Raw genomic sequence first — 20965 nt, 5'->3', positions numbered from 1 at the left:
TTAATCCCCCCCCCTCTACATACATTTTAATTTGTTATAAGTCTACAACCTCTCTGAAGCGGAATAAAAATCGAAAATTCGTCACTGTTTTCTAAGTACAATTTACTTTGCACTTAGAAAAATAGAAAACTTTTGTGTTTCAGTTTGCTCCGTTAAAGCTTGTCCAAGAAGACGTTTTCACAAATAATATATTTTCGCACTGTTTTCTAAAGTCATATAAGTAACAGTTTTGGCATAACCATACAAAAAGCTCTGTCGGTATACGCAAAACACTTTGATAGGAAATACCTGGATTAGAATCCCATCTAGAATGTGAAGAACCTTTTTATGAGATGTCAACTGAAGATTACTTTGGTGCTTAGTTGCTTCGTACCTTAGTTGCTTCGGCCGTAATTACAAACAGCAAAAATATCGTACAAAGTAGGTTTTTTTTTTATAATATGACTTTTACGTTATTAATCTTAATCAAATTTTAATAAAGTTTAATAAAATTTGACAGAAACACTTGAGTTCACATATCACAAGGTTTATTTCAAAGGGTTCAGCCATATGTACCGTAATTTTATATTTTAAATAAAGTTCCTTTAGTTTACAAGTTTACTTCACAACTTGTCATAGCGAAATGATTTGGATAAACATGTGATGAATGGTTTATATGTGCATCATTACATAACTTTAAAAATTACCTTAAAAGGGAAAAAAAAGAATCTTCCGTTTAACTCTGATAAATTTGGAACGACGTAATGCATCCTTCGAAAGTTTTCACTCGATCCAAACGAAATTTATTTATGTGAAGTAAAGTAAATATCATGGATGAGTGTGACGAATTCAATTTAAAATTAGAATGTAGGGGAAAATGAACAATAAACTACATGATATATTCAATATTCAGAATGAAAATTATAGTAAAAATGCACTCTCATTTTATACGTCGCATTGTAATCATCAACGAAGACCTGTCAGGTACTCACAATTGCTCATGCAATCGAGCAAGAAGTGCAACAATAGAATGTGTAAACCTGTTCAACTTATCCTTCACAGTGAAGTTTTGTTAACTCCTTCCTAAACTTAGAAAATGTAATGCTTAAGAACTTCTTAAACAGTCATTAATCTGTTCACCTTTTACACATTCTAACCTTGAGACGTACCACTTAAGAAGGAGAAACCCTTCTTAAACTTGAACAATAAAGGAAAAAACAAAATGTTTCCACGCATGGTAGACGCCAGCACTGTATATGTTTCAGTGGGCGGATCCACTATAACCAACAAATTGTAATGGAAAGATAGCCTTTCAAAATATTTGAGACGAATTATCTTCTATAATTCAACTGAGAAGATAATTGACGAGTAGTTGTTGGAGTACATGCTATCAGACAAAAGTTCTCGGCGTGTCGTTAGTTCCATGATGCAGTCTCCGTGTCATTAGCTCACTCTGATGCTCTACACCGTAATTTCAAGTTGGCCATAGAATGCCAACGAAATGCGGATGTCATGCAAAGAGTCAGAGGTCAGCAGATCAGCATCTAGCAACGACCTACAATTAGATATGCTTTATCGATTCTGCAGCACGCATGCGCACAGGTTTACCTCTGAGAGTCCATTTCGTTCGCGACCTCTAGGAAGAGTGAGGACGATAATTTGATGTTTGAAACAGGTACAACCTCCGTGTTAGGGACTCTTTTAATGTAGAGTTATTCCACCGAAGCGGGTCACTTGTTATTGGGCGGGACTATCATGTGTGTGTGTGTGTGTGTGTGTGTGTGTGTGTGTGTGTGTGTGTCACTGACAAAGACATGCGTGCTGCGAGTACTCCAATGAGACACTTGAATAAAGTGAAAATTATAGGAGCTTGTAGTGAACGTATTATGATGAACGTCTCCATTTAAACTGCTGCTTATTTTGATCTAATGTACCCTTTGTTAACAGTTATCAAAAGATGGGTGTCACTTAAAGCATTTTATCGCTAATAGCTGACGTTGTGACAAGGGAATTGCCGTTTTTGTAAAGTGATAAACGAAGAATAAGAATTAATGATATATATATATATATATATATATATATATATATATATATATATATATATATATATGCGATTTTATGTAAGTGAGACTGAAGTAGTTTGCCACTCGTTGCCTGCTTGGGAAACGAGCTGAAATATCTTTCATCAATGAGACAAATTGATAAATCTTTTTCATGCTGCATTGAGCAATACTACAACTAAGTAGTATTGGTCAATACAGAATGAGTAGTGGAGACGGGAAGAGTTTTCCTTCCATTAAGGAGGATTTCTTCCTTCCCCACAAAATGAAACCGATCAAACATTTATATATTTTTATTGTTCAGACAGATGAAGTAACCGTGTATTACATCTGTGAGCCGCGTGTTTTTTGGTTGTGTCCTTGGGGAGATAAATCTGCGTATGTGGTGAAAAAGCTGCCTTCACTGTATCAGACGAAATAAATCACTTTCATCAGAAAATCCCTCATAAATGTTCTTTACATGTTACCACTGGACTGAAACCGATCATTCCATCCAATGGTCCCAGGTTATTCTACCAATAAATTGCACTACGGAGACTCTCACGACAATAAAAGAATATATGACGTCGCTTAGATATAATTATATAACGGCTCCTCAAACGTAACTTGGAATGAGATATAAATCTTGTCATCGAAGGAAAACTTAAATTTCAAAGCAACAAAACTGGAAATTGATTTCTACTTTCAAGTGTTATAAATAATGGGCCATTATGTTCAAATAAATTTGTCATTTTAATGCAAATCTGATTTTTTTTTTTCCTTTTTCGGTTGAAAATGAAAACAAAAAGTTTCTGAATTGATGTCATATAACTTTTATTAATTTGAGATAAGTTTCTATATTTAAAAGAATAAATAAACGACATTTGTGTGATGTTTTAGGCGTATTTGGTAACAGTTCACAGCCCCACCGAAGATCCTACCAAATTATCTTTCACAGAATTTACTTTTGCTGACAATTGTATAGTTCGAACTGTTACTTCAAATTGAGACAAATTGCACGAATGCTCGCTTTCTTATTGTTCCATTTGTGCATTAACTTGGAATATTGGCCGTGTCATAGACAAAACTAAAAGATTATATTCATTAGTCTTATTCAGCGGTCATTTAGTAAATGTTTGAATATTATATATATTTTAAATTTGTGTATAGCACTCATGAGTATAACTCTCAGTTTAAGAAATTCATAAATCACGAATCGCAAGTACAAATTCTAAAATGTTCTTATTGATGAATTCAGGTGAAACACATAACTTTGTCTGTATCATATTGAAGTGTTGTCTCGCCAATTCATGTGTACACACGAGAAAAGTAGCAAAGAAACTTCATTAAGTCGCCTCTCCTAGTAACTGGACGTTAAACTATGGAAATAATTACACGATTTTGTGTAGAGAATACTCATAATTCTCGCATAATTCACATAATATTCATAACACAGAATCACATGATTTTTTGTGAAGAAATGCAAGGCATCTGGGAAACTACCGGCAGTACTACGTATTTCAGCGCACCAATTCAGAGAAACTGAGACGATTTCTATAAATGCTTACTTGAATAGCGATATGAAAAACAGAAAGAAGTATTTTCAAGAAATTTTTAACACAAATTGGCATTAAAATTGTTTCATCAGTTGCACGATGATTTAACTTCCATAAATGCTCATTATCACTGTTATTCCTTCCATCTCCAGTAAGCATTCCTTCATTAGTCGATAACTTGCACACATCAATATGTGTGTGAATCAGCAATAGATATCCACTCGCAGTTCATTATATGCCTATTAAAAGTGCTGCTGTACCTTCTTGCAAATGATATGAAAGTAGAAACTCTTTTTCTTAAATAACAATTCTTTTAGGAATTCCTGTATGTGTGGATATTGACGAAGTACTGTTTCCAGGATTGTTGTAGTGTGAAAACAACGTTATTTCTATGATAAACTGGGTTATTTGCAATTGTATCTGAATGTGGCTACAGGACAATCGCGTTACAAATTTATTACACAAAAATAGTAAATGAAGTGGATGTCAGCATATTCCTCGTTTGGTATTTGAGTTGGCATTTTTAGTTTTAAAAAAATGTGAGTTTAAACACGGTAAACTCAACCACTCAACGGATGAGTGTTTATTTGCAAGCTTCAGAGTAATTGCATGATCAGACAGTAGTTACAGCGGCTTAATCATCAAACGTTTAACCTTCTCTCCCACAATTAAGAAATTTCAAGGATGCTGTTATAAAGTTTGTTGCTGAAAAGTGAACAAAATTCTCCTCAATTTTAGAAGATTCCTTTGTACGTATTATCTGTGTAAATGGAATAATATGCATAGATAACACGTATATTATCTGAAGTATTTGGAAGCATGATATTCACACACGCACTCACAATTAGAGTTGCAGTAGATTACTTTAATTACTAAAAGAAAAAAAAAGAAATTATGATCAAAACATTATCATCATTTCAATATATATAATAGACAATCATATATAAAATCTATACACGTAAATAATATTCAATTATCTCCGTAGTGAGAAGATTCTTTGTTTCCATAAAGTTATATGATTCTGCCATATTGCGAAAAGTTTAATATCAACTGTAATTATCATTCAGACTCAGTAGCCTTCTGTGTACACATCTGGTGAAAAAACAAAGAAAAAAAATGATTTCAAGCCAATATGAAACAAGGGAATATGTTAATGCTTGGCTATTAATTTATGCCAAATGGAGTCTAGAAAAACCCCGTGATGAAAAATTATTCTGAGTTATATTTGATACTCCACACTGAGAAGTGCTCCTGTTGCGTCACTGATATATTTATGAAAATTAAAATAAAGGTTCTAGAATACCAATGAGTAAAAAATTATTATAATAATCATCCACATTTGTTTCCTTATAAGAATAAGAGAAAATAAAAATACTGAAGTGGGTGAAATAAAAATTAAAAATGAAAAAAAAAATTAGAATAAGCGCATAAGAGAAAAGAAAAAGTAAATTTCAATTTGAAAATACACACATATGCTTCATTTAGAAGAAGAGAATGCCAGACCGATAATGCTGTATACTCTTATGATACTCAGATATTATTATTATAAGTAGTAGTAGTGGTAGTATTATACTTCGCGGAAACAGTGCGGTCTCCTCATTTAATGAGACATTAATATGCAGAATTTATCCTTTCTTTTCTTAGATGTGTTATAATGGATAGAATAAAGAAAATGTGTGAATAAATTATTCGTCGGATTGTTTTATACGTTACATTAAAGTTTTAAGAAAACTTTGTCTCAAAATCGGCGAAGGAAATTCGCTTTTCTAAGGTTCCAATGACATCAATATCTTCAAATATGCATTTGGCATCGCAATATTAACATCCCAATGGAAAACCTTTTTAAAAAAATTCCATATTAAAAAATATGCTACAGAAATAAAATGTATACATAATTACTTCTGAATTCTGTTACTAATAAGATGTTTTGAAAGTTAGTTGCTTGAAAATTTTGATTATGACCAGAAACTATAAAGCGGCTTTATGTTTGTAAACGTCATCTATTCCATAGCAAGTTTGTAGGCAGGGGGAAAAACCTCTCCAACCGTAAATGTGACTGGCTATTTCATCTTTTTACCCATAGGTGGAAAGTCTTTCCAATAATAGGATACTATCACTTCCCAACGTGTACCGGTTTTGAAAATTTTTGAAGCTTGATAATTTTGTTTTACCATAAAAGCAAACAGCTTAATCTCAAGATATAAAAAAAATAATTCGCAAAAAAGCGTTCGATATGATGAAAGCACTGTTCATAAATTCAGGAATTAAACTGAAAAGCCTTATTCAAACGTGAGTGTAAAAGTGCATAGTGGTATGAAATTTAAATTTTTTTGGCTTTAGTTGGTTTTATATAAAACAAAATCGTGAAAAAGAATATTACATAGCCACTAAAAAGGGGGAAAAATTAAATTTGATGTTTCGACATTAGTTTTCTAGAATTCTTCGTGTAGTTCTGGCATTCTCTATGATATTCACTAAGAAACTTGCGATCAATCTTCATCAATCAGTGTCGCCAATTATATTGTTCCAATTACTGACTGATCTTGTGTGACGTTAGTGTGTATGACTTCGGCGCCGATTTTTATATCCTTCGGGTGCAATTTTTCACCGTAAATTTTATTCACCTGGAATATCATGGGAAAATAAGACCGTGGCACAAAGATTGGCAACTGAAAGAAGCCTTTCGACAAAAGTTCAAATTTGCATTTCCTATTCTATGCAACTGTTACATGCAGAGATATCTAAGCGCGTATATAATAATCCCGCATTTCTTTCCATTATCTCATCGAAATTTCGATTTTTCATCTTAGATTTGGTTGTTCGCCTTAATAAACTTTTCTTCCTTGGTACTTCACTGTCTTTATAAAATATAGTTAAAGATTAAAGGATTATGTTTTGACTCATGTGATCTTAGAATTATCAGCTGGTGCAGAATTTCTCTTCTCCCAAAATACCTTTTCTTTTCCATTCTCAGGCTGTGTTATTTTGTCAGGTTATGTTATTTATATCAAAATGGTTCAGACTACTACATGTGACAATAAAAATCATGAAGCATAAAATGAGCACAGAATTCTCATTTTTATACGAATCTTCAAAAAATATAAATAAATATAAAGAGTGCTTTATTTATATGAAAAAGAAGTTTTTATCATGTGATAGCTACTTACTGAGTAAGGATCCAAATTATCTTCAGAATTTCATGTCGTTTGTAGAAATTACTACGCTTAAAAGAAGCCATCCCGAAAGAGAACCGCATATTGACTTTTATTATAGCATTATAAATATTTTAGGATATCACTAAGTAGTATCCGTTTATTATTATTAATTTCTCTATCATTTTCATACTAGCTTTATTCTCTAATACTCTCTCTCTCTCTCTCCAACATTCATGCTAGTTTCAACCCTGTACTACTTTCGTATTAGTTTTAACTCCCTACTACTTTCATAGAAGTTTCAACTCTGTACTAGTTTCATGTAACTTGCAGTACACTACATCTATAGAAGTGTATAAAAATATTTGGAGAAGCACGGTTTAATGCATACGAGCTAACGGTTTTAACATCGAAGTGTTAAGCTGATTAACACTACAGAGCGTGGAATCCAGATCTATTATATTGTCTGAATTACGCTAATGAGCGCATTCCGAGATCTGCGTGAGTCACCAATATTTTTGATGAATGATCATATTTGATGCAGAGTAATTCCTCGCTTTTCTCTGCTTTCACAAATGTTTCTGAAGATGTCTGAAGACTGCATAAATGTTCTGAGAAAAATTTTATAGCCAATATAGTGAAAACAAATAAAAGCAACATCAAGAAAAAAATTTCAAATATTCCAAACTAAGAAATGAAATTACAATAAGAAATAATCCCTTTACAAATCTTAATCATTCCATTTGTCCTTACAAATAATGCATTAAACATTCTGTCCAAACGTTATAATTTTGCATTAGTTGTTATCACTTCTCCAAGGCTAATAACATTGCAAACATAGAATAAGGACCAAGAAAGCTACCAGCGGACTCTGCAGAGTTAATGCTCATTGAAATAGTAGCAGTTCTACTTAATTTCAAAATTCCATAAAATCTTTTACTCGTGTGGCATGTGCGGTGTTGGAATAACAGGCCGATCCGGGAAGATACGCATGTAAAATCATATAACAGACGTAAAAAAGAAAGAAAGAAAGAAAGAAAAAAAAAAAAAAAATATATATATATATATATATACGGATTAGGTTTTCGTATACGAAAAACAAATCCTTAGTCTCTGCGGTAGAGTACAAAAATTATTCGTTAGAACATTCGAGGAGTTTTCATAAATATTCATAAATCCCGGTCCATACAAAAAAAAAAAAAAAGTCCCGGATAGGATACGCATTATAACAATAACAGAATAAATAATAATAATGCTAGTAATCCAGAGTATTGTTATGAAAGTCATTCTGATGAGGACTGGGGTCATTAAGGCTTATGATCTGTCTAAATTGCCTTTCGTAACTGCAATTTTTAGGATAAGTGGTTAGTTTTGCCTCAATATTTATCTGTGTAGACTATCTGTGTTCTCCTGCAGAGTTTCCCTGATTATGAGAGGATAACTAGAGCTTCCGCAGAAAAAAAAAAAAAAAAAAACTCACCACCTTCGTATGAGCATATATAACTCAAATTTAAGCCTGACTAAGATTCTTCTCTTCCTAGCCGAGATCAGAAACAGGTCTTCCCGACCAAATGGTTTCTTCAAAACCGATTGCGCTAATGTACAAGTACTGCAATGTACAGGAATTGACCGGAGTGTCAAATTAATAGTTTAGCAACTTCTTAACAGTTAATGGCCTCCATGTGATAACCATAGTCAACATTAGATGAACATGTATTGTCCAAGCTGCGGAGATCTCTAAAGCGCTATTCTGACATCGGTAATTACAAACAAAACCCCTTAATAAAAATCCATTATCAGAGATTGTTTAGCTGTAAGTCTGAAATGCAGGAATCCAGAAGTAATTGCCGATATTTTATTTTTTTATTATTTATTACTAGTCTACGGACTCCTTGGAGGTGTGACACCTCCAAGGAGTCCGTAGACTCATCGTGGGAGGACACCTACTGTTCTCCGTCTTCGCCACTACACCGAACCTCTACCACCAATCATCTACCTCAACGCCATCTACCGCCCACCATCACAACTAGTATTTTTGTCTGTAAATTGCGTGTGTTCTGAAGGGCCGATTTATCTGGATGCGAGATGAAAAACCCGAGTTTCCTGAAAAAAAAAACCAGCTACTTCCGTATGAGATCGACTAACTCATCTTCGATTGAAAAAGTCCATATAAATATTTCTCCCCTCACGACGAGAATCCAACTTGGGATTTTTCCATCGAAACATTTTTAAGTAATCATTTTTTTACTTGCTACGGAAGCATTTTTATGTAACATATTGCAGAAATTTCTGAAAATTCAGAAATAAAATATGAATTCTCGAACTGCTTATCATCACAACCTTCAAATCTGTTGACACATTTGTCCATCGTTTGTTGATAGATAATTTTCACCGGCTAACGTGGAATCCTTATTGCAGCTTTAACAAGTAAAATGCTCGATCACCAGAGTAGTGTTTGAATTATTGAACCCATATTTTGCCAATTAGATACTTATCATTTAACTACTTAACCCATGCATGGGTTAAGTAGTTAAATGGTTAAATAGTACATTACTAATACTAATCTCCCATATGTTTACAACCTTTTATTGGAGGGGGGGGGTTCACATAAAGCATACCTCACAACAATTTTGAGACCAGGTATCCAGGAAGCATTAATCATGCAAATGATTTTAACTCGTTTTTCTTAGTGAAATATTGGTAACTAATGCCCTCCTGTATACAATATCCTGGCCTAATTCTCAGCTAGTTCAGGACAAAAACTGTTCAACAGTATGCAATGAGTAGGCACAATGTAAGGTAAAACTCATCGTATTTAAAATTTGCTCATTAATAATAACTGTAAATGAGTTGCAGTAGGCATAATGTTCGTAAGGATGATTTTTATTATAAAAACAGACTACTCCGTTCAAGAAACAGATTCTAATGTAATTGAAGATAATATAAATGTTTGATATATATATATATCATTGAAGATTATTATATATTAAACCAAAGATTTAAATCTGACCAAATACTACTTAGCTATATTTATTTTTTCATTATTATCTACCAGCAAAATCAAAAAAAAAAAAATCGACAAAACAATGAAACACGAAATCGCATACTTGTTACTCCCTCAAACCTCATGTAACTCGAAACTGTTCCCTCAGAAGTCTGATAGAAAATCAACGAACAAAGTACAGCTGCTGGTTCCTTTTACTTTTTTGTTTTTTGCTTATTTTAATATCTCATTTGAATTTAAAAAATCATTTGTATATATTCGAAGTATTTTGTATTCATGTATATGATATACGTATATGTATATTAGATCCCAGATAGTGGGTATAGCGAATTTGAGAGAATGCCAGTACTTGCTAGCAATTTAAACTACTGTTTATTAAGAATGTTACCGTTATTATTATTATTATTATCCTGTGTTAGTTGATTACTAAAGAAAAAGGAATACTTACTCTTTAGCAATACGTATACTTAAGCAATAGCGACAAATGTTTTTTTTTTCTTTTTTTTTTTTAATTCCTCAGTATTTGTCTATGAGCTTATTTTTTTATTCATTTATCTCATCACTCACAAAATTTCGATAAAGTACATTTCCGATCACAGACAATCTTTGTGCGGCAAAAAAAGCAAATTTTAGACGCTGCTTTGGTGAAAACAACTTTTGTTTTTTTAAAAAAATAGCAGAATATTTCGTGATCTAATGCTTACCAAAGAGCAGAATATTTGACATTTAATATGTATGGTGTTTATCGTCTTAGAGGAAAATGAAGGAACTGATGGAAGCCGATTCAGTAAAGAATTTTTTGATCATATATACATTTTTTTTTTTTTACTGCTGCTGTTGTTGCTGTCATGCGACTCCTTACGAGATTTCTTTCATAAACCATGGATGTGCAAAGGATTTGTTTCTATTTTTGTTAAATTTATACATTTCTGTCTTTATAATTTAAATTTTGTACTTTAAAAGTATTAATAATTTTTTTATCTTGATAGAGTCATTCGCCAAAACACTTCTATTTTGCACCCGTTTTGGTTCGTGGCTAAAACATTAGTCAATAGTAAATGATGCACTAACTTTCAATGCTAGAGCATATAAAACATTTGCAATGTTGCTTATTGGGCATTGCCATGCTAGTCAGTTATTTCTGTTTGAAATCTAGGATAGCTATTTGTTTTTTCATGAAATACATACCGTATAATATTGTATGGATACTTATAAAATTATTCCTGATACTATTCCCTAAGAGAGTGAGGGAGGAAGATGGGATGGAGTATTCAGAACTGCACATTTGGAGAAATGCGATATATAAAGTTTTGGAAGCAACTGCTTGGTGTGTATGGTTCTATGTTGAGAGTTTCAGGTCATATTTGAACCTCTGATGATCTTTCATAATTGCTTTTGTTGATTAATAAAAAAAATAAATAAATAAAAAAAACAGTAGAGTGGCAGTCGTCATTGATTACATTGAACTGCAGTTTAGGTGCCCAATGAGAATCTTCTTCTTATTGTGCTATCTTCTATCGAAGGTCAGCGACCATCTTAGCGAACAAACTGCGGTCTTGTGCTAATCTGAGCAGTTGTGCACTGCTCTTTCCTGTCCACGTCTTGATGTTGTCAAACCATGATATTCTTTTTCTTCCTCTAGTTCCTTTGCCATCAATTCTTCCTACCAAAATAGTTTGTAGAAGTTGGTATTTGCTGTTTCTCCAATGAGAATAAACGCTCAAATAATCAACCAAAAGATATTGGTTTTGACGCATTTAACTTGGAATTATTGACCAAAAGGAAGGTGCCCAATCAGAATCAGAGTGTTTAACAAATATTCTAGTTATTCTAGTTTTTGTAGATCAATAAAAGATATTAGTTAGTCCCTCTTGTAATGACTCCTCTCAATGTCAATGCATACCAGTTACTTGAGGGGCGCCTTACAGGCTGGAACATGTCTGGAAAAAAAATTGTCCTCGTACTCCCTTGAGGCCTCGATGAGGTCTATCAAAATAAAAAAAAAAGTCCTTAAAAGACTATTTCGATCGATGTTTATTTATTCTACAGACAGAATCTAAATTAATCATGCTCATCAATTATAATACACATTTCAGACAATTTCGTATTTTCTATAATAGGAAAGTGTTTTTTATATCATAATATCATGATATACTTGGTTACTAATAACTGTTCACTTATTCTTACACGCAAACAAAAATTTCTCGAATCCAACTAGCTTATTTTGCTTTATTTGATTTTATGTATCTATTTATTTTAAAACAAAATGGATATTTATAATAATTATTATTTATTATTATTGATTACGGAAACCAAAAGGAAACTGATTAAAATATTAATATTTTAACATAATTTGTTCTATCTTTAGCCAGAACAAACCTAATCGGACTATGCATTGCAACGTATGATAGTCACGGTTAAAGTAATTCGTTTGAAGTAACCTTTTAAATTTGAAAGATTGACTTAAATAGTGTTTTTTATTGTAATTACGGAAGGTCAGTGAAATTCTGGGTATAAATATATTATAAAGGTCGTCGTAACCTACAAAGGTAATGCCTGGAAGAGGCAAAATTGAAATGTGGCAAAACCCCTCAACCATGAAAACACAAAATTGATCTCACAGGAAAAATAAATAAATAAATAAAAATAAACATAAATAAAAAATAAGGAAATTGCTACATGTGTGCCATCCAATTTATCTTTACTAGTTTTCTTTTTAATTTATTTATTTTAAAAAATAACTTGTATCTTAAATACAAGTTATTTTTATTTACTTGAATCCATTCATGGATATTGAAATAAAACATTATGAAAGCAGTGGTTTTGTTTAGCCTGTAAGCATCGGTGTGCTGTATTCTACAAATTGATGACTAACTTGGCGCAAATTTTGCATAAATTAGCGAATATTTTCGTGCTATCATTTTTATTTATATCCTCTTGAGGTACCAACGAGTTGATATTCGTCAAAACTTGGTGTTCTTTGGTTCAAATTTACAAGAGATTTCATTCTCGCATTCTTGCTTAACAAAATCTCTGTATTCCATGAGTCTCGCTTATCACCGCCCGTAAAAACCTAAATTTTGCTTTCTTTTCTCTGTCGCGCCATACGCACTTTGGAACAGTTTACCCGTATCTTGTGCCGAAGGATGATGCGAACATTAGGAGTACGCCCGCAGCATCGTCCAACATACGGCTGACTGTATTAGCATCATGACAGAGTCCCACATGCCAACATAAGAACTTAAAGCTATAATCAGACCCTGCTTGGCGCCATCGTGCTGTCTGCGTCCGTCTGTCCGTTTCTCTGGGCAGTCGTCATTTTAGTGATTTCCTGTGTCTCTTCTTGCTTGGGGCGATAGTCTTGCACTCGCTAGCCTCTATTACTGTTGTCCTTCTGTGTTTACAATGATACACTTTAAAGCGGCTTTGTTTCGAATATGTTAACCGTGACCCTCGCGCCCTCTATTAAAGGGACGAATTCGCTTCTTTGACAACTGTCATTTTCTTCCATTCGAACCGCAAAGCTCATTCAAGGGTCAAAGTCAAGCAATGCTGTAGGTACACGAGGCTTTCTAAGCATGAATTATCTGCTACTTTCCATGTGCGACTTGCAGAATCGAAGCAATTGTGTTCTTTTATCAGTTTTTCCGCAAAATTCGTGAATACTAAATGGAGTAGATAGCGGCCCCCACTTACAGCCAGGGGAAACATGAAGATAACCCGTATTACACAGAGCATTGTCTGCAGTTCGTGCAGTTGTCATAATTGTTCTCGTTCAGGTGGGTGTTCGCTGTATAATTTGTCGGTAAAACTGTTCTATCCGTGGCGCCAAAGACTACTTTAAAGTGAATATGTTTATCTCTAAAGATTTAGAAAATCGGAGGGACAAACCACGTGTTTGTGGTTTGAGAAAAACGCTTTCATTGAAATAAATTTAAAAAAATAAAATAAAATTATTTGCACAGTAATGCACAAGAAACGGGCGGAATAGCGGTGTAAGAAATTTCGGGATGTGTCAAACTAAACATTAAGCATCATTACATCCCATTTTTCTTACTATTTTTTGTTCTTTCATCTGTCTGTTGCATCAGGCTTTGTGGATCGCAGACCACACAACATTTTGTTGATCTCGATTATGTGTGTAAGTTTTCCAAAATAATGCACTCCTGTGAATTTATTTCAGACCAACCCAAGTTCTTAAACTTTTAACCGCGACCCTTGACGCGACATAAGACGAAATTATTAGCCACCACCGGCAGTATTAATTTAGGTGTTTTTTTTTTTTTACTTACAATTATATTTAATATTATGTAATTCAATTTTTATACTTTATAAAAGTTTATCTCATTTTATTTGAATATAATGTTCTCATTATATTCAAATAAAATGAGAACATTAGAAAAGTAGAATGAAAGGTTTTTTAGTGCATAATGGTTTCAATAGTTCAGTAATAAATAATTAATTTACTCTCATATATCAATGTTTGCTGCTATCTCCAGAATCCTTTCCGCGACCCACACTTTAAGAAGCGCGTTCGAGACCGGATCACTGCAAGAAATCTCGTGAAAATCATCCATTGCAACAATGCAGCTAATTAATTACATTGACCATATGAAAGAAAACACGATGACTCCATGCAGGGTTGCACGTGTTTTTAACCAAGATAAGTTGGACGTAGGAGTTGGAAACTAAGCATGCACTGCTCTACTGATTCAAAGTCATCTGAATTGAGCAGAAGTATCCAAGAGTTTAAAACAAACTTGTATTTTGTGCGCTCATTGACAGATGACACGAACTTGTGCTATGATGGAATGAAGTTAATAACGGTGTGTGTGTCTTTCCTCTAGGCAAGTATAATTGGAGTATGCACTTTTCTATGTTATATTTTCGTATATGGAATCGCCACAATACCAAATACTGCTTTTCAAATAAAAATTATTAATAATACAAAGGGTCCAGAATGTGATTTTAAGAGAGGTGATGGATTAGAAGGAGCCATTGAAATATTGTCGGAAACCGAAATATTATGGAGACGGCATGAATATAGTTATAGGTGCTTTTTAAAACTTTTATGGCTTTCTTTTATTAATGCAGTTTACTTCAGTTTTTCAAAATCACATGTATTTCTTTTTATTAAGAAATCATAGGTCAGTTTTTTTTTTTCTTGCATTTATCTGAAAATTCATAATATTAATTCTTTCATGAGGGACAACTGTCCCTATGATGATGGATCCATAGCAAAATAGGAAAATATTTCCCATTTTGCTATGGATCCGTCATCACTGGTGTAACCTGGATGTATGTACGTTTGAACGCGCGCAAACGTACACAAAGATAATACGGCTGTCCAGCGGTCATAATAAATACGCTCAAATTAAAATAAATTAACAGTACAATTAATATACATTAACGTGTATTATCGTTTTTACCCTAAAATTTGCTGATATCTCAAGTAAATACTATATGTTTCCTTGAGATTAAATTTCTGAAATAAATCGAAAAAATCCAACCAGATCAGCTACTTGTTTTTGTTGCAAATACTCACTTTCATCGTCTTAATTGACAGGTGAACAGAGCTCGCTAAGTTAGAGTTTCATTTTCCAACTTGAGGAATATTATTTCAAAAGTACTGGTGATTAATCTCTGCATTTCGCGTTCACTAAATAGAGTGTGATGGACTGATATATCAATAAAACTAAATTGAATAACTGCTATAACAAATCGGACATAAAATCAGTAATAAAATGACGAAACCTATAAAATAGGTAGAAACCTGTAAAACGTCAAGTGCATTCTCGATGGAGAATCTAAAGAATAATTAAAACACTTCGGCTGTTTTCTTAACTTGCAAAACAAGTACGGATTGAATCAGTGGAAGGATCATTGTTTAAAAAAATGAGAATATTAGAAAGGAAACTTATATTGCTTACTTCCAAAAATGAGTGAACTGTGCAAATATCTAAGATTGCATAGCCCCTAATTTTGGAAAAACGTTTGATGGAAAACTAGTAATGGTGTCAATTTAATCATCTAGCATTATCGCACTGATCTCCATAACCCCCTTGAGGATACACATTACTAACATGATGATTATGATGATGATAAACGAATATTTTTAACGAATCTCAATTATGCATTAAAAATGGCGATCTAATCTTCAACATATTTACCTTATTTTGGTATTTGCGTATTTGCTACCTACGAAAGATACCTTTTTGTAGAGTTTATTTTATGTATTTTCATTTTTTCAAGGCATTATATTCGTTATGTGTTATCTTACTGGCCATTCAAGAAATGTTTAATGATTATAAGGTCACACTTTGGGCGTATTATAATATAGAATCAAATATAGAATATCCTTTGAAGCAATGCGGTTACCATAAAAATAAAATAAACTACACCTCATTAGGAATGTGTGTAAGCTCTAAAACAATATCAATAATGGAATATCAATAAAAGAAAGTGTTAGTGATAAATAAATAAATAAATAAATATATATATATATATATATATATATATATATATATATATATATATATATATATATATATATATATATATAATGTGTGTGTGTGTGTGTGTGCGCGCGCGCGAGGTGAGGTAGGTGAGGTGTGAGACCATTATGCTGCTTACAGAAGGCTTGAACTAATTTGAAAATGTTCCATACCAGCCTTCGATAACAGGGTTTCTTGATTATTCAGAATTATTTTTTCAGAATTATTTTGATCTTCATTTAGTTTATCTCTCTTTTTTTGTTGTTAACTGCAGTGGAAGTATATATTTCAAAACTTTCTTCTAGAATAGATACATTTTATATATTTGCTCGGTTTTCTGTTTTTTTTTCTTTAATTTGATATTTCTTTTCTTAAATTCGCAATATAAATTTTATTAATTTCATTAACATTTATGTTTTATAATCATGTATTTTAAAAATCCTCATCAGATTTTTAATATCATAGTACACTGATACCGTGGGTGTGCTATCTACTAATCCTGAACTCTTGCTCTGGAGACTAAACATGAAATCTTTTCGATCCATTAAACCTTCAAGAAATCGAATGGTTGCCTCATTCCGGTGACGAAATATTTTTACCACCTGAAGGCATTTCCAAAATCTTTGCTGAAATGGAATTCGAAATAGCAGCCTTTTGGTTAGAGTGCAGAGACATTAATCACACGGACAAATGATAATTTTAAAAGCTTTCATTTCCTTCGTAAACATGTACATCTCATATTTTTATATGTAAAGATGCAATATTCTCTAAATCTGGTTTCCCCAGCATTACAACTATATTTATTTTTTTTTTATTTTTTTTTCTATAAAAGTATGAATTTGTCAGAGAGGGAGAGGCTTCCGGAAGTAGGACATAAATAAAAATGTTTAGCGGTGTAAGTTTGACCTCAAAAGAACTATTCCCACCGCACGTGTGAGAGCTTGATGCTGTCTCCGCCTTAAGCAGACCGCCCTCTTTAGCGTAGGCTGGAGTTTGTTATGTTTAATATTATCATATTCATACACAGTATGTATGTCTAAGCGCCTACTAAGTCCTAAAAAGAAGGGAGAACAAAATTTGAAATATACGTATTTTTTTGCCTTTGTGTTTAGAATCGATGTGACCATGAATCAAATTTATTACTTCCCCATACACTGTTATTAGTTCCTTCCCACCTAACATTACACAAGAACATTTCACAAGTTTTGATCTAAGTAGGCGGGACTGTCATAAGTACATGCTGTTATTCTAATGTTCTGTCCTGATTATTTTCCCTTATGGCACGACATGATGTCGCTACATGAAATAAAGCATTGGTGATAAGTGCCTATTAAGAATTATCATTTTCTCACCAGAGTTTGTTCAGGTTTCGTGCATTTACTCTCTTAGTTATAATGTCGGAGTAGATCTCGGGAGATTGTAATAAAGAGAATGGATACGTCACTGCTGACATATCTGAATTAAAACACATTTTTCACGCAGATGTCTTTTGCTCATGCAACTCGCCAGGTGATTCGGAATGAATGACGCCATGTTGAAAATCATGTGTAATTCTCTTAATTTAAGGAGCTTAGGCATACTTAAAAGTTTATTTTATTTTTATTTGTTTTATTTGCAATATCTTAAACGACATATAAATTTTTCAGTAATGTCTAGATGACCTTCAATCACAGAAATCTTAAAAATACGTTGAAAAAAAAATTTTTTTGGAAGATTTAACTTTCGCTTTCTCTTTTTACTCTCATTTATATAGAGGAGTATGTTCACTGATTTCCATATATATTTTGCAAATTAGTAAACTTTTTATCCACGGATATATTCGGATGCAAAATTTCATCTCCATGCAAATTAGTGAGTGTATTTGATTTCTTAAATAAACCTCATGCCCATTTGAAATGAATGGTCTAGATTATTTCAAATTCTCAAACACTGAGAATTAAAAAAAAAAAAAAACTACCGTGACATAGATTCTCTTGGTAACATATTTCGGCTGACTCTCCATCGAAATAAAAATATACAAATTATTTTATATCCATGCACTGAAACTAAAAAGAAACACATGTATAACTTAAATATTAAAATTATAAAAATTCAGTTCATTTTGCAGCTCTGTTCCTCAATACTTGCTGACCACTTGGAGCTTTTAGTACATTAATAAATATGTGAAGATCTGCTTACAATACATCAACGTTGTTTTAAAGTGCACTAAGTCAATAACTGACCTACTTTGGATTAGGAAAGCCATCCTTTGTCTCGCACTCTGCAATATGAACTCGATTTCAGAGATGATGAAAGATGGAGAGAAGATTTTCTATTTCACGTAGCACAACACACAGTCAAAATTAAAGGATTTCTTAACTTTCAAACCTTAAGCTAATATAGTTTGATCCGAAGTACAGATCATAAATGTGTTTATAGTTAAGCGAAACTGGACTTTATGAACTGAATTTAAATCAAAAGAAAATCAAAAGTTTCGCTACTCATGCAGTGAACTTCATCACACCAGGAAACTTAGTGCGTGAATCAAGTGTAATCAGAAGAATCCACAAGAAATAAGCTGCGACAAACAAATGACATCTTCGAGACGTCTCCAAGTGCGTAGAGTAGACATTAATGTCTACTCTACTCTAAGCAATGTCTATTCTACGAGCGGTTAACGTACCGATCGCCTAAAATATCGTACATCAGGTTGCTTCTGCGTTAGTTTTAAAATAATCGAAATACTTTGTTCCCAGCTATTTACCCAATAAGATTATTTCAAAAATATGACACATTAAAATCCACATGTTGGTCATTTTATTCAGCTCTGATGAATATACACAAAGCTCTTCTGTTTTCGTGGAAATATAACAAAAATTCATTTCCTGAACGGTGTATAATCCACGTATACATACCATAATCAGAAATGTTACAAATTAATTCATAACTGTTTAGTTTCTTTTCTTTCCTAAGTAATTCTTGATTCAATGTTTTTTTGTGAAGTCATCTAGCCCTCTTAAGCATAAATCTGACTACCAAAAAGCACACCATAGATATAATTCATTTCGGAAATTTCTCAATAAGATAAGTATAGTTTGAAAATCTATATTAATAGGCAATATTTCTTTTCTAAGTAGTTGCGTGCGAATGCCTGATAATAGCAATATCATGATGCAATAGTTTTACTCGAATGCGATACACGTGTTTAAGCATGCAAAATGAAATTACAGTCGCATAACACTTCAAATGAACGGATACTTTTACTACCTTTAAAATTCCTGGATTGAGTTCCACTTCCACATTAAATACCAATATATTTGGATCTTTTAACACTGTGTGTGTGCGTGCGCGTCTGAGAGATGATTAAAATGTGTATTTTCCTGTCCTTCGACTTTATGAGAAAGCGATTTTCATCACTATTGTACGAATATTAGATGACATCAGATGAGCAATTTCAGAAATGAATGATACATTATGCTTAACAAAAAAAAGCAGGATTTATATCATGTACACTACATTGAATCTGTTGTTATATTACAAATCCTTCGTTGCGAAGGGATATTGCAGTTACACGGAAAAATATTTAAGCGATAATGAACTGATGCGATGCAATAAAATTTCTATTCTTTATTAATTTTGTATACTTATAACGGTGTGTGTGTGTGTGTGTGTATGTGAGGGAGAGAGAGAGAGAGAGAGAGAGAACAATTTGCTGAGTATCGTTTTGAAGTCTAATTACTAAAAACAAAAACTAAAACTAAAAATTATTAGTATCAGTCTCACTCCTCTTATAGGAAAGTATTACTTTTAATTTTATTTATGAGAATTTTAAAACCTTCTGACGCATACGCGAAATAACTGAAACATTTTATGCTTTTACTTTTGCAGGCGACAAACAGCTGAAGAACGAGAAGCCGAACGGCAGGCAGCCAACCGACTAATGATGTCTCTGCATGCGGAGGTGGTGACAAAGACCATATACGAAAGTTCTCGGGACCCTCTGTGCCTCAGTAACGCTTCCTTACATGCTCTACAAAACCTTCAGCCGTGGTCCAATGAAGCTGCTAACGCAGCTGCCGCTGCCGCTGCCGCTGCTGCTGCGGCTGCTGCATCTTCCTCTGGGTCGCACCATCAGCCGCCTGACAGGTCCGCTGGTTACCTACCTCCCCCGTCGTTAACATCGCCGATCTGTTGATTGGACTGACGTCTCTCGGTCACAATCCTTAGGGAACTATGACTACTGAAGCGGCCGGTATTGTGGCTCTGTGTGTGTTTGTGTGAAGTCAAGATGCAGTGACAGACTGGTGCAATTTTCTCTGTTTCTTTCTCTGGTTAAAGACTCGATAAAATCGCGAGGTGTCATCAAAGCCTTTGCATTACGAACAGAATGACCGAGAACATAGTTTTCGAGTTTCTGTTTGTTGCATTGTGGTTAGTGCGGTAGAAGAACTTTCATCGCTTTCCAAGAATTCCACACTTTGAACAGAGAACCCGACATTTCGAATATTTCGAAACTCAGACAGCGCTTTTTGTAGGTGAACTAGAGTCGGACAATGGTTAAGATCATCTGTTGTATAAAGAAGAAAAAAATATCTTAATCCCTGCATTCTCCACAATAATTACAAATAGGATTGTTTAATAGATATCGACCATGTTTTGTCCGTTAATATATGATGAAACTAACAAGTGATTGCTCTCTTGTCATTAAAATAGAACTGCGGAAGATAAGCATCAGCTTATTAAAGATACTGCATACGTCGGA

The 20965-nt window shown here is 33.2% G+C and overlaps 1 protein-coding gene across 1 annotated transcript in view; it reads left to right on the top strand.

Annotated features, from left to right (window-relative positions):
* Positions 1-20398, top strand: part of LOC150108814 (T-cell leukemia homeobox protein 3-like) — a 119497-nt gene extending 99099 nt beyond the window's left edge. The window contains exon 4 of the mRNA XM_090414309.1: positions 20092-20398. Within this exon, the coding sequence (XP_090270435.1) occupies positions 20092-20398 (307 nt within the window). The remainder of the gene's footprint in view (positions 1-20091) is intronic.
* Positions 20399-20965: the final 567 nt, after the last annotated feature.

This window comes from Typopeltis vanoorti, chromosome 2 (genome assembly GCF_054136105.1).
Source record: "Typopeltis vanoorti isolate ZY-2024b chromosome 2, IOZ_Tvanoo_1.0, whole genome shotgun sequence".
Lineage (NCBI taxonomy): Eukaryota > Metazoa > Arthropoda > Arachnida > Uropygi > Thelyphonidae > Typopeltis > Typopeltis vanoorti.
This window is presented reverse-complemented; position numbering and strand designations above follow the sequence as displayed.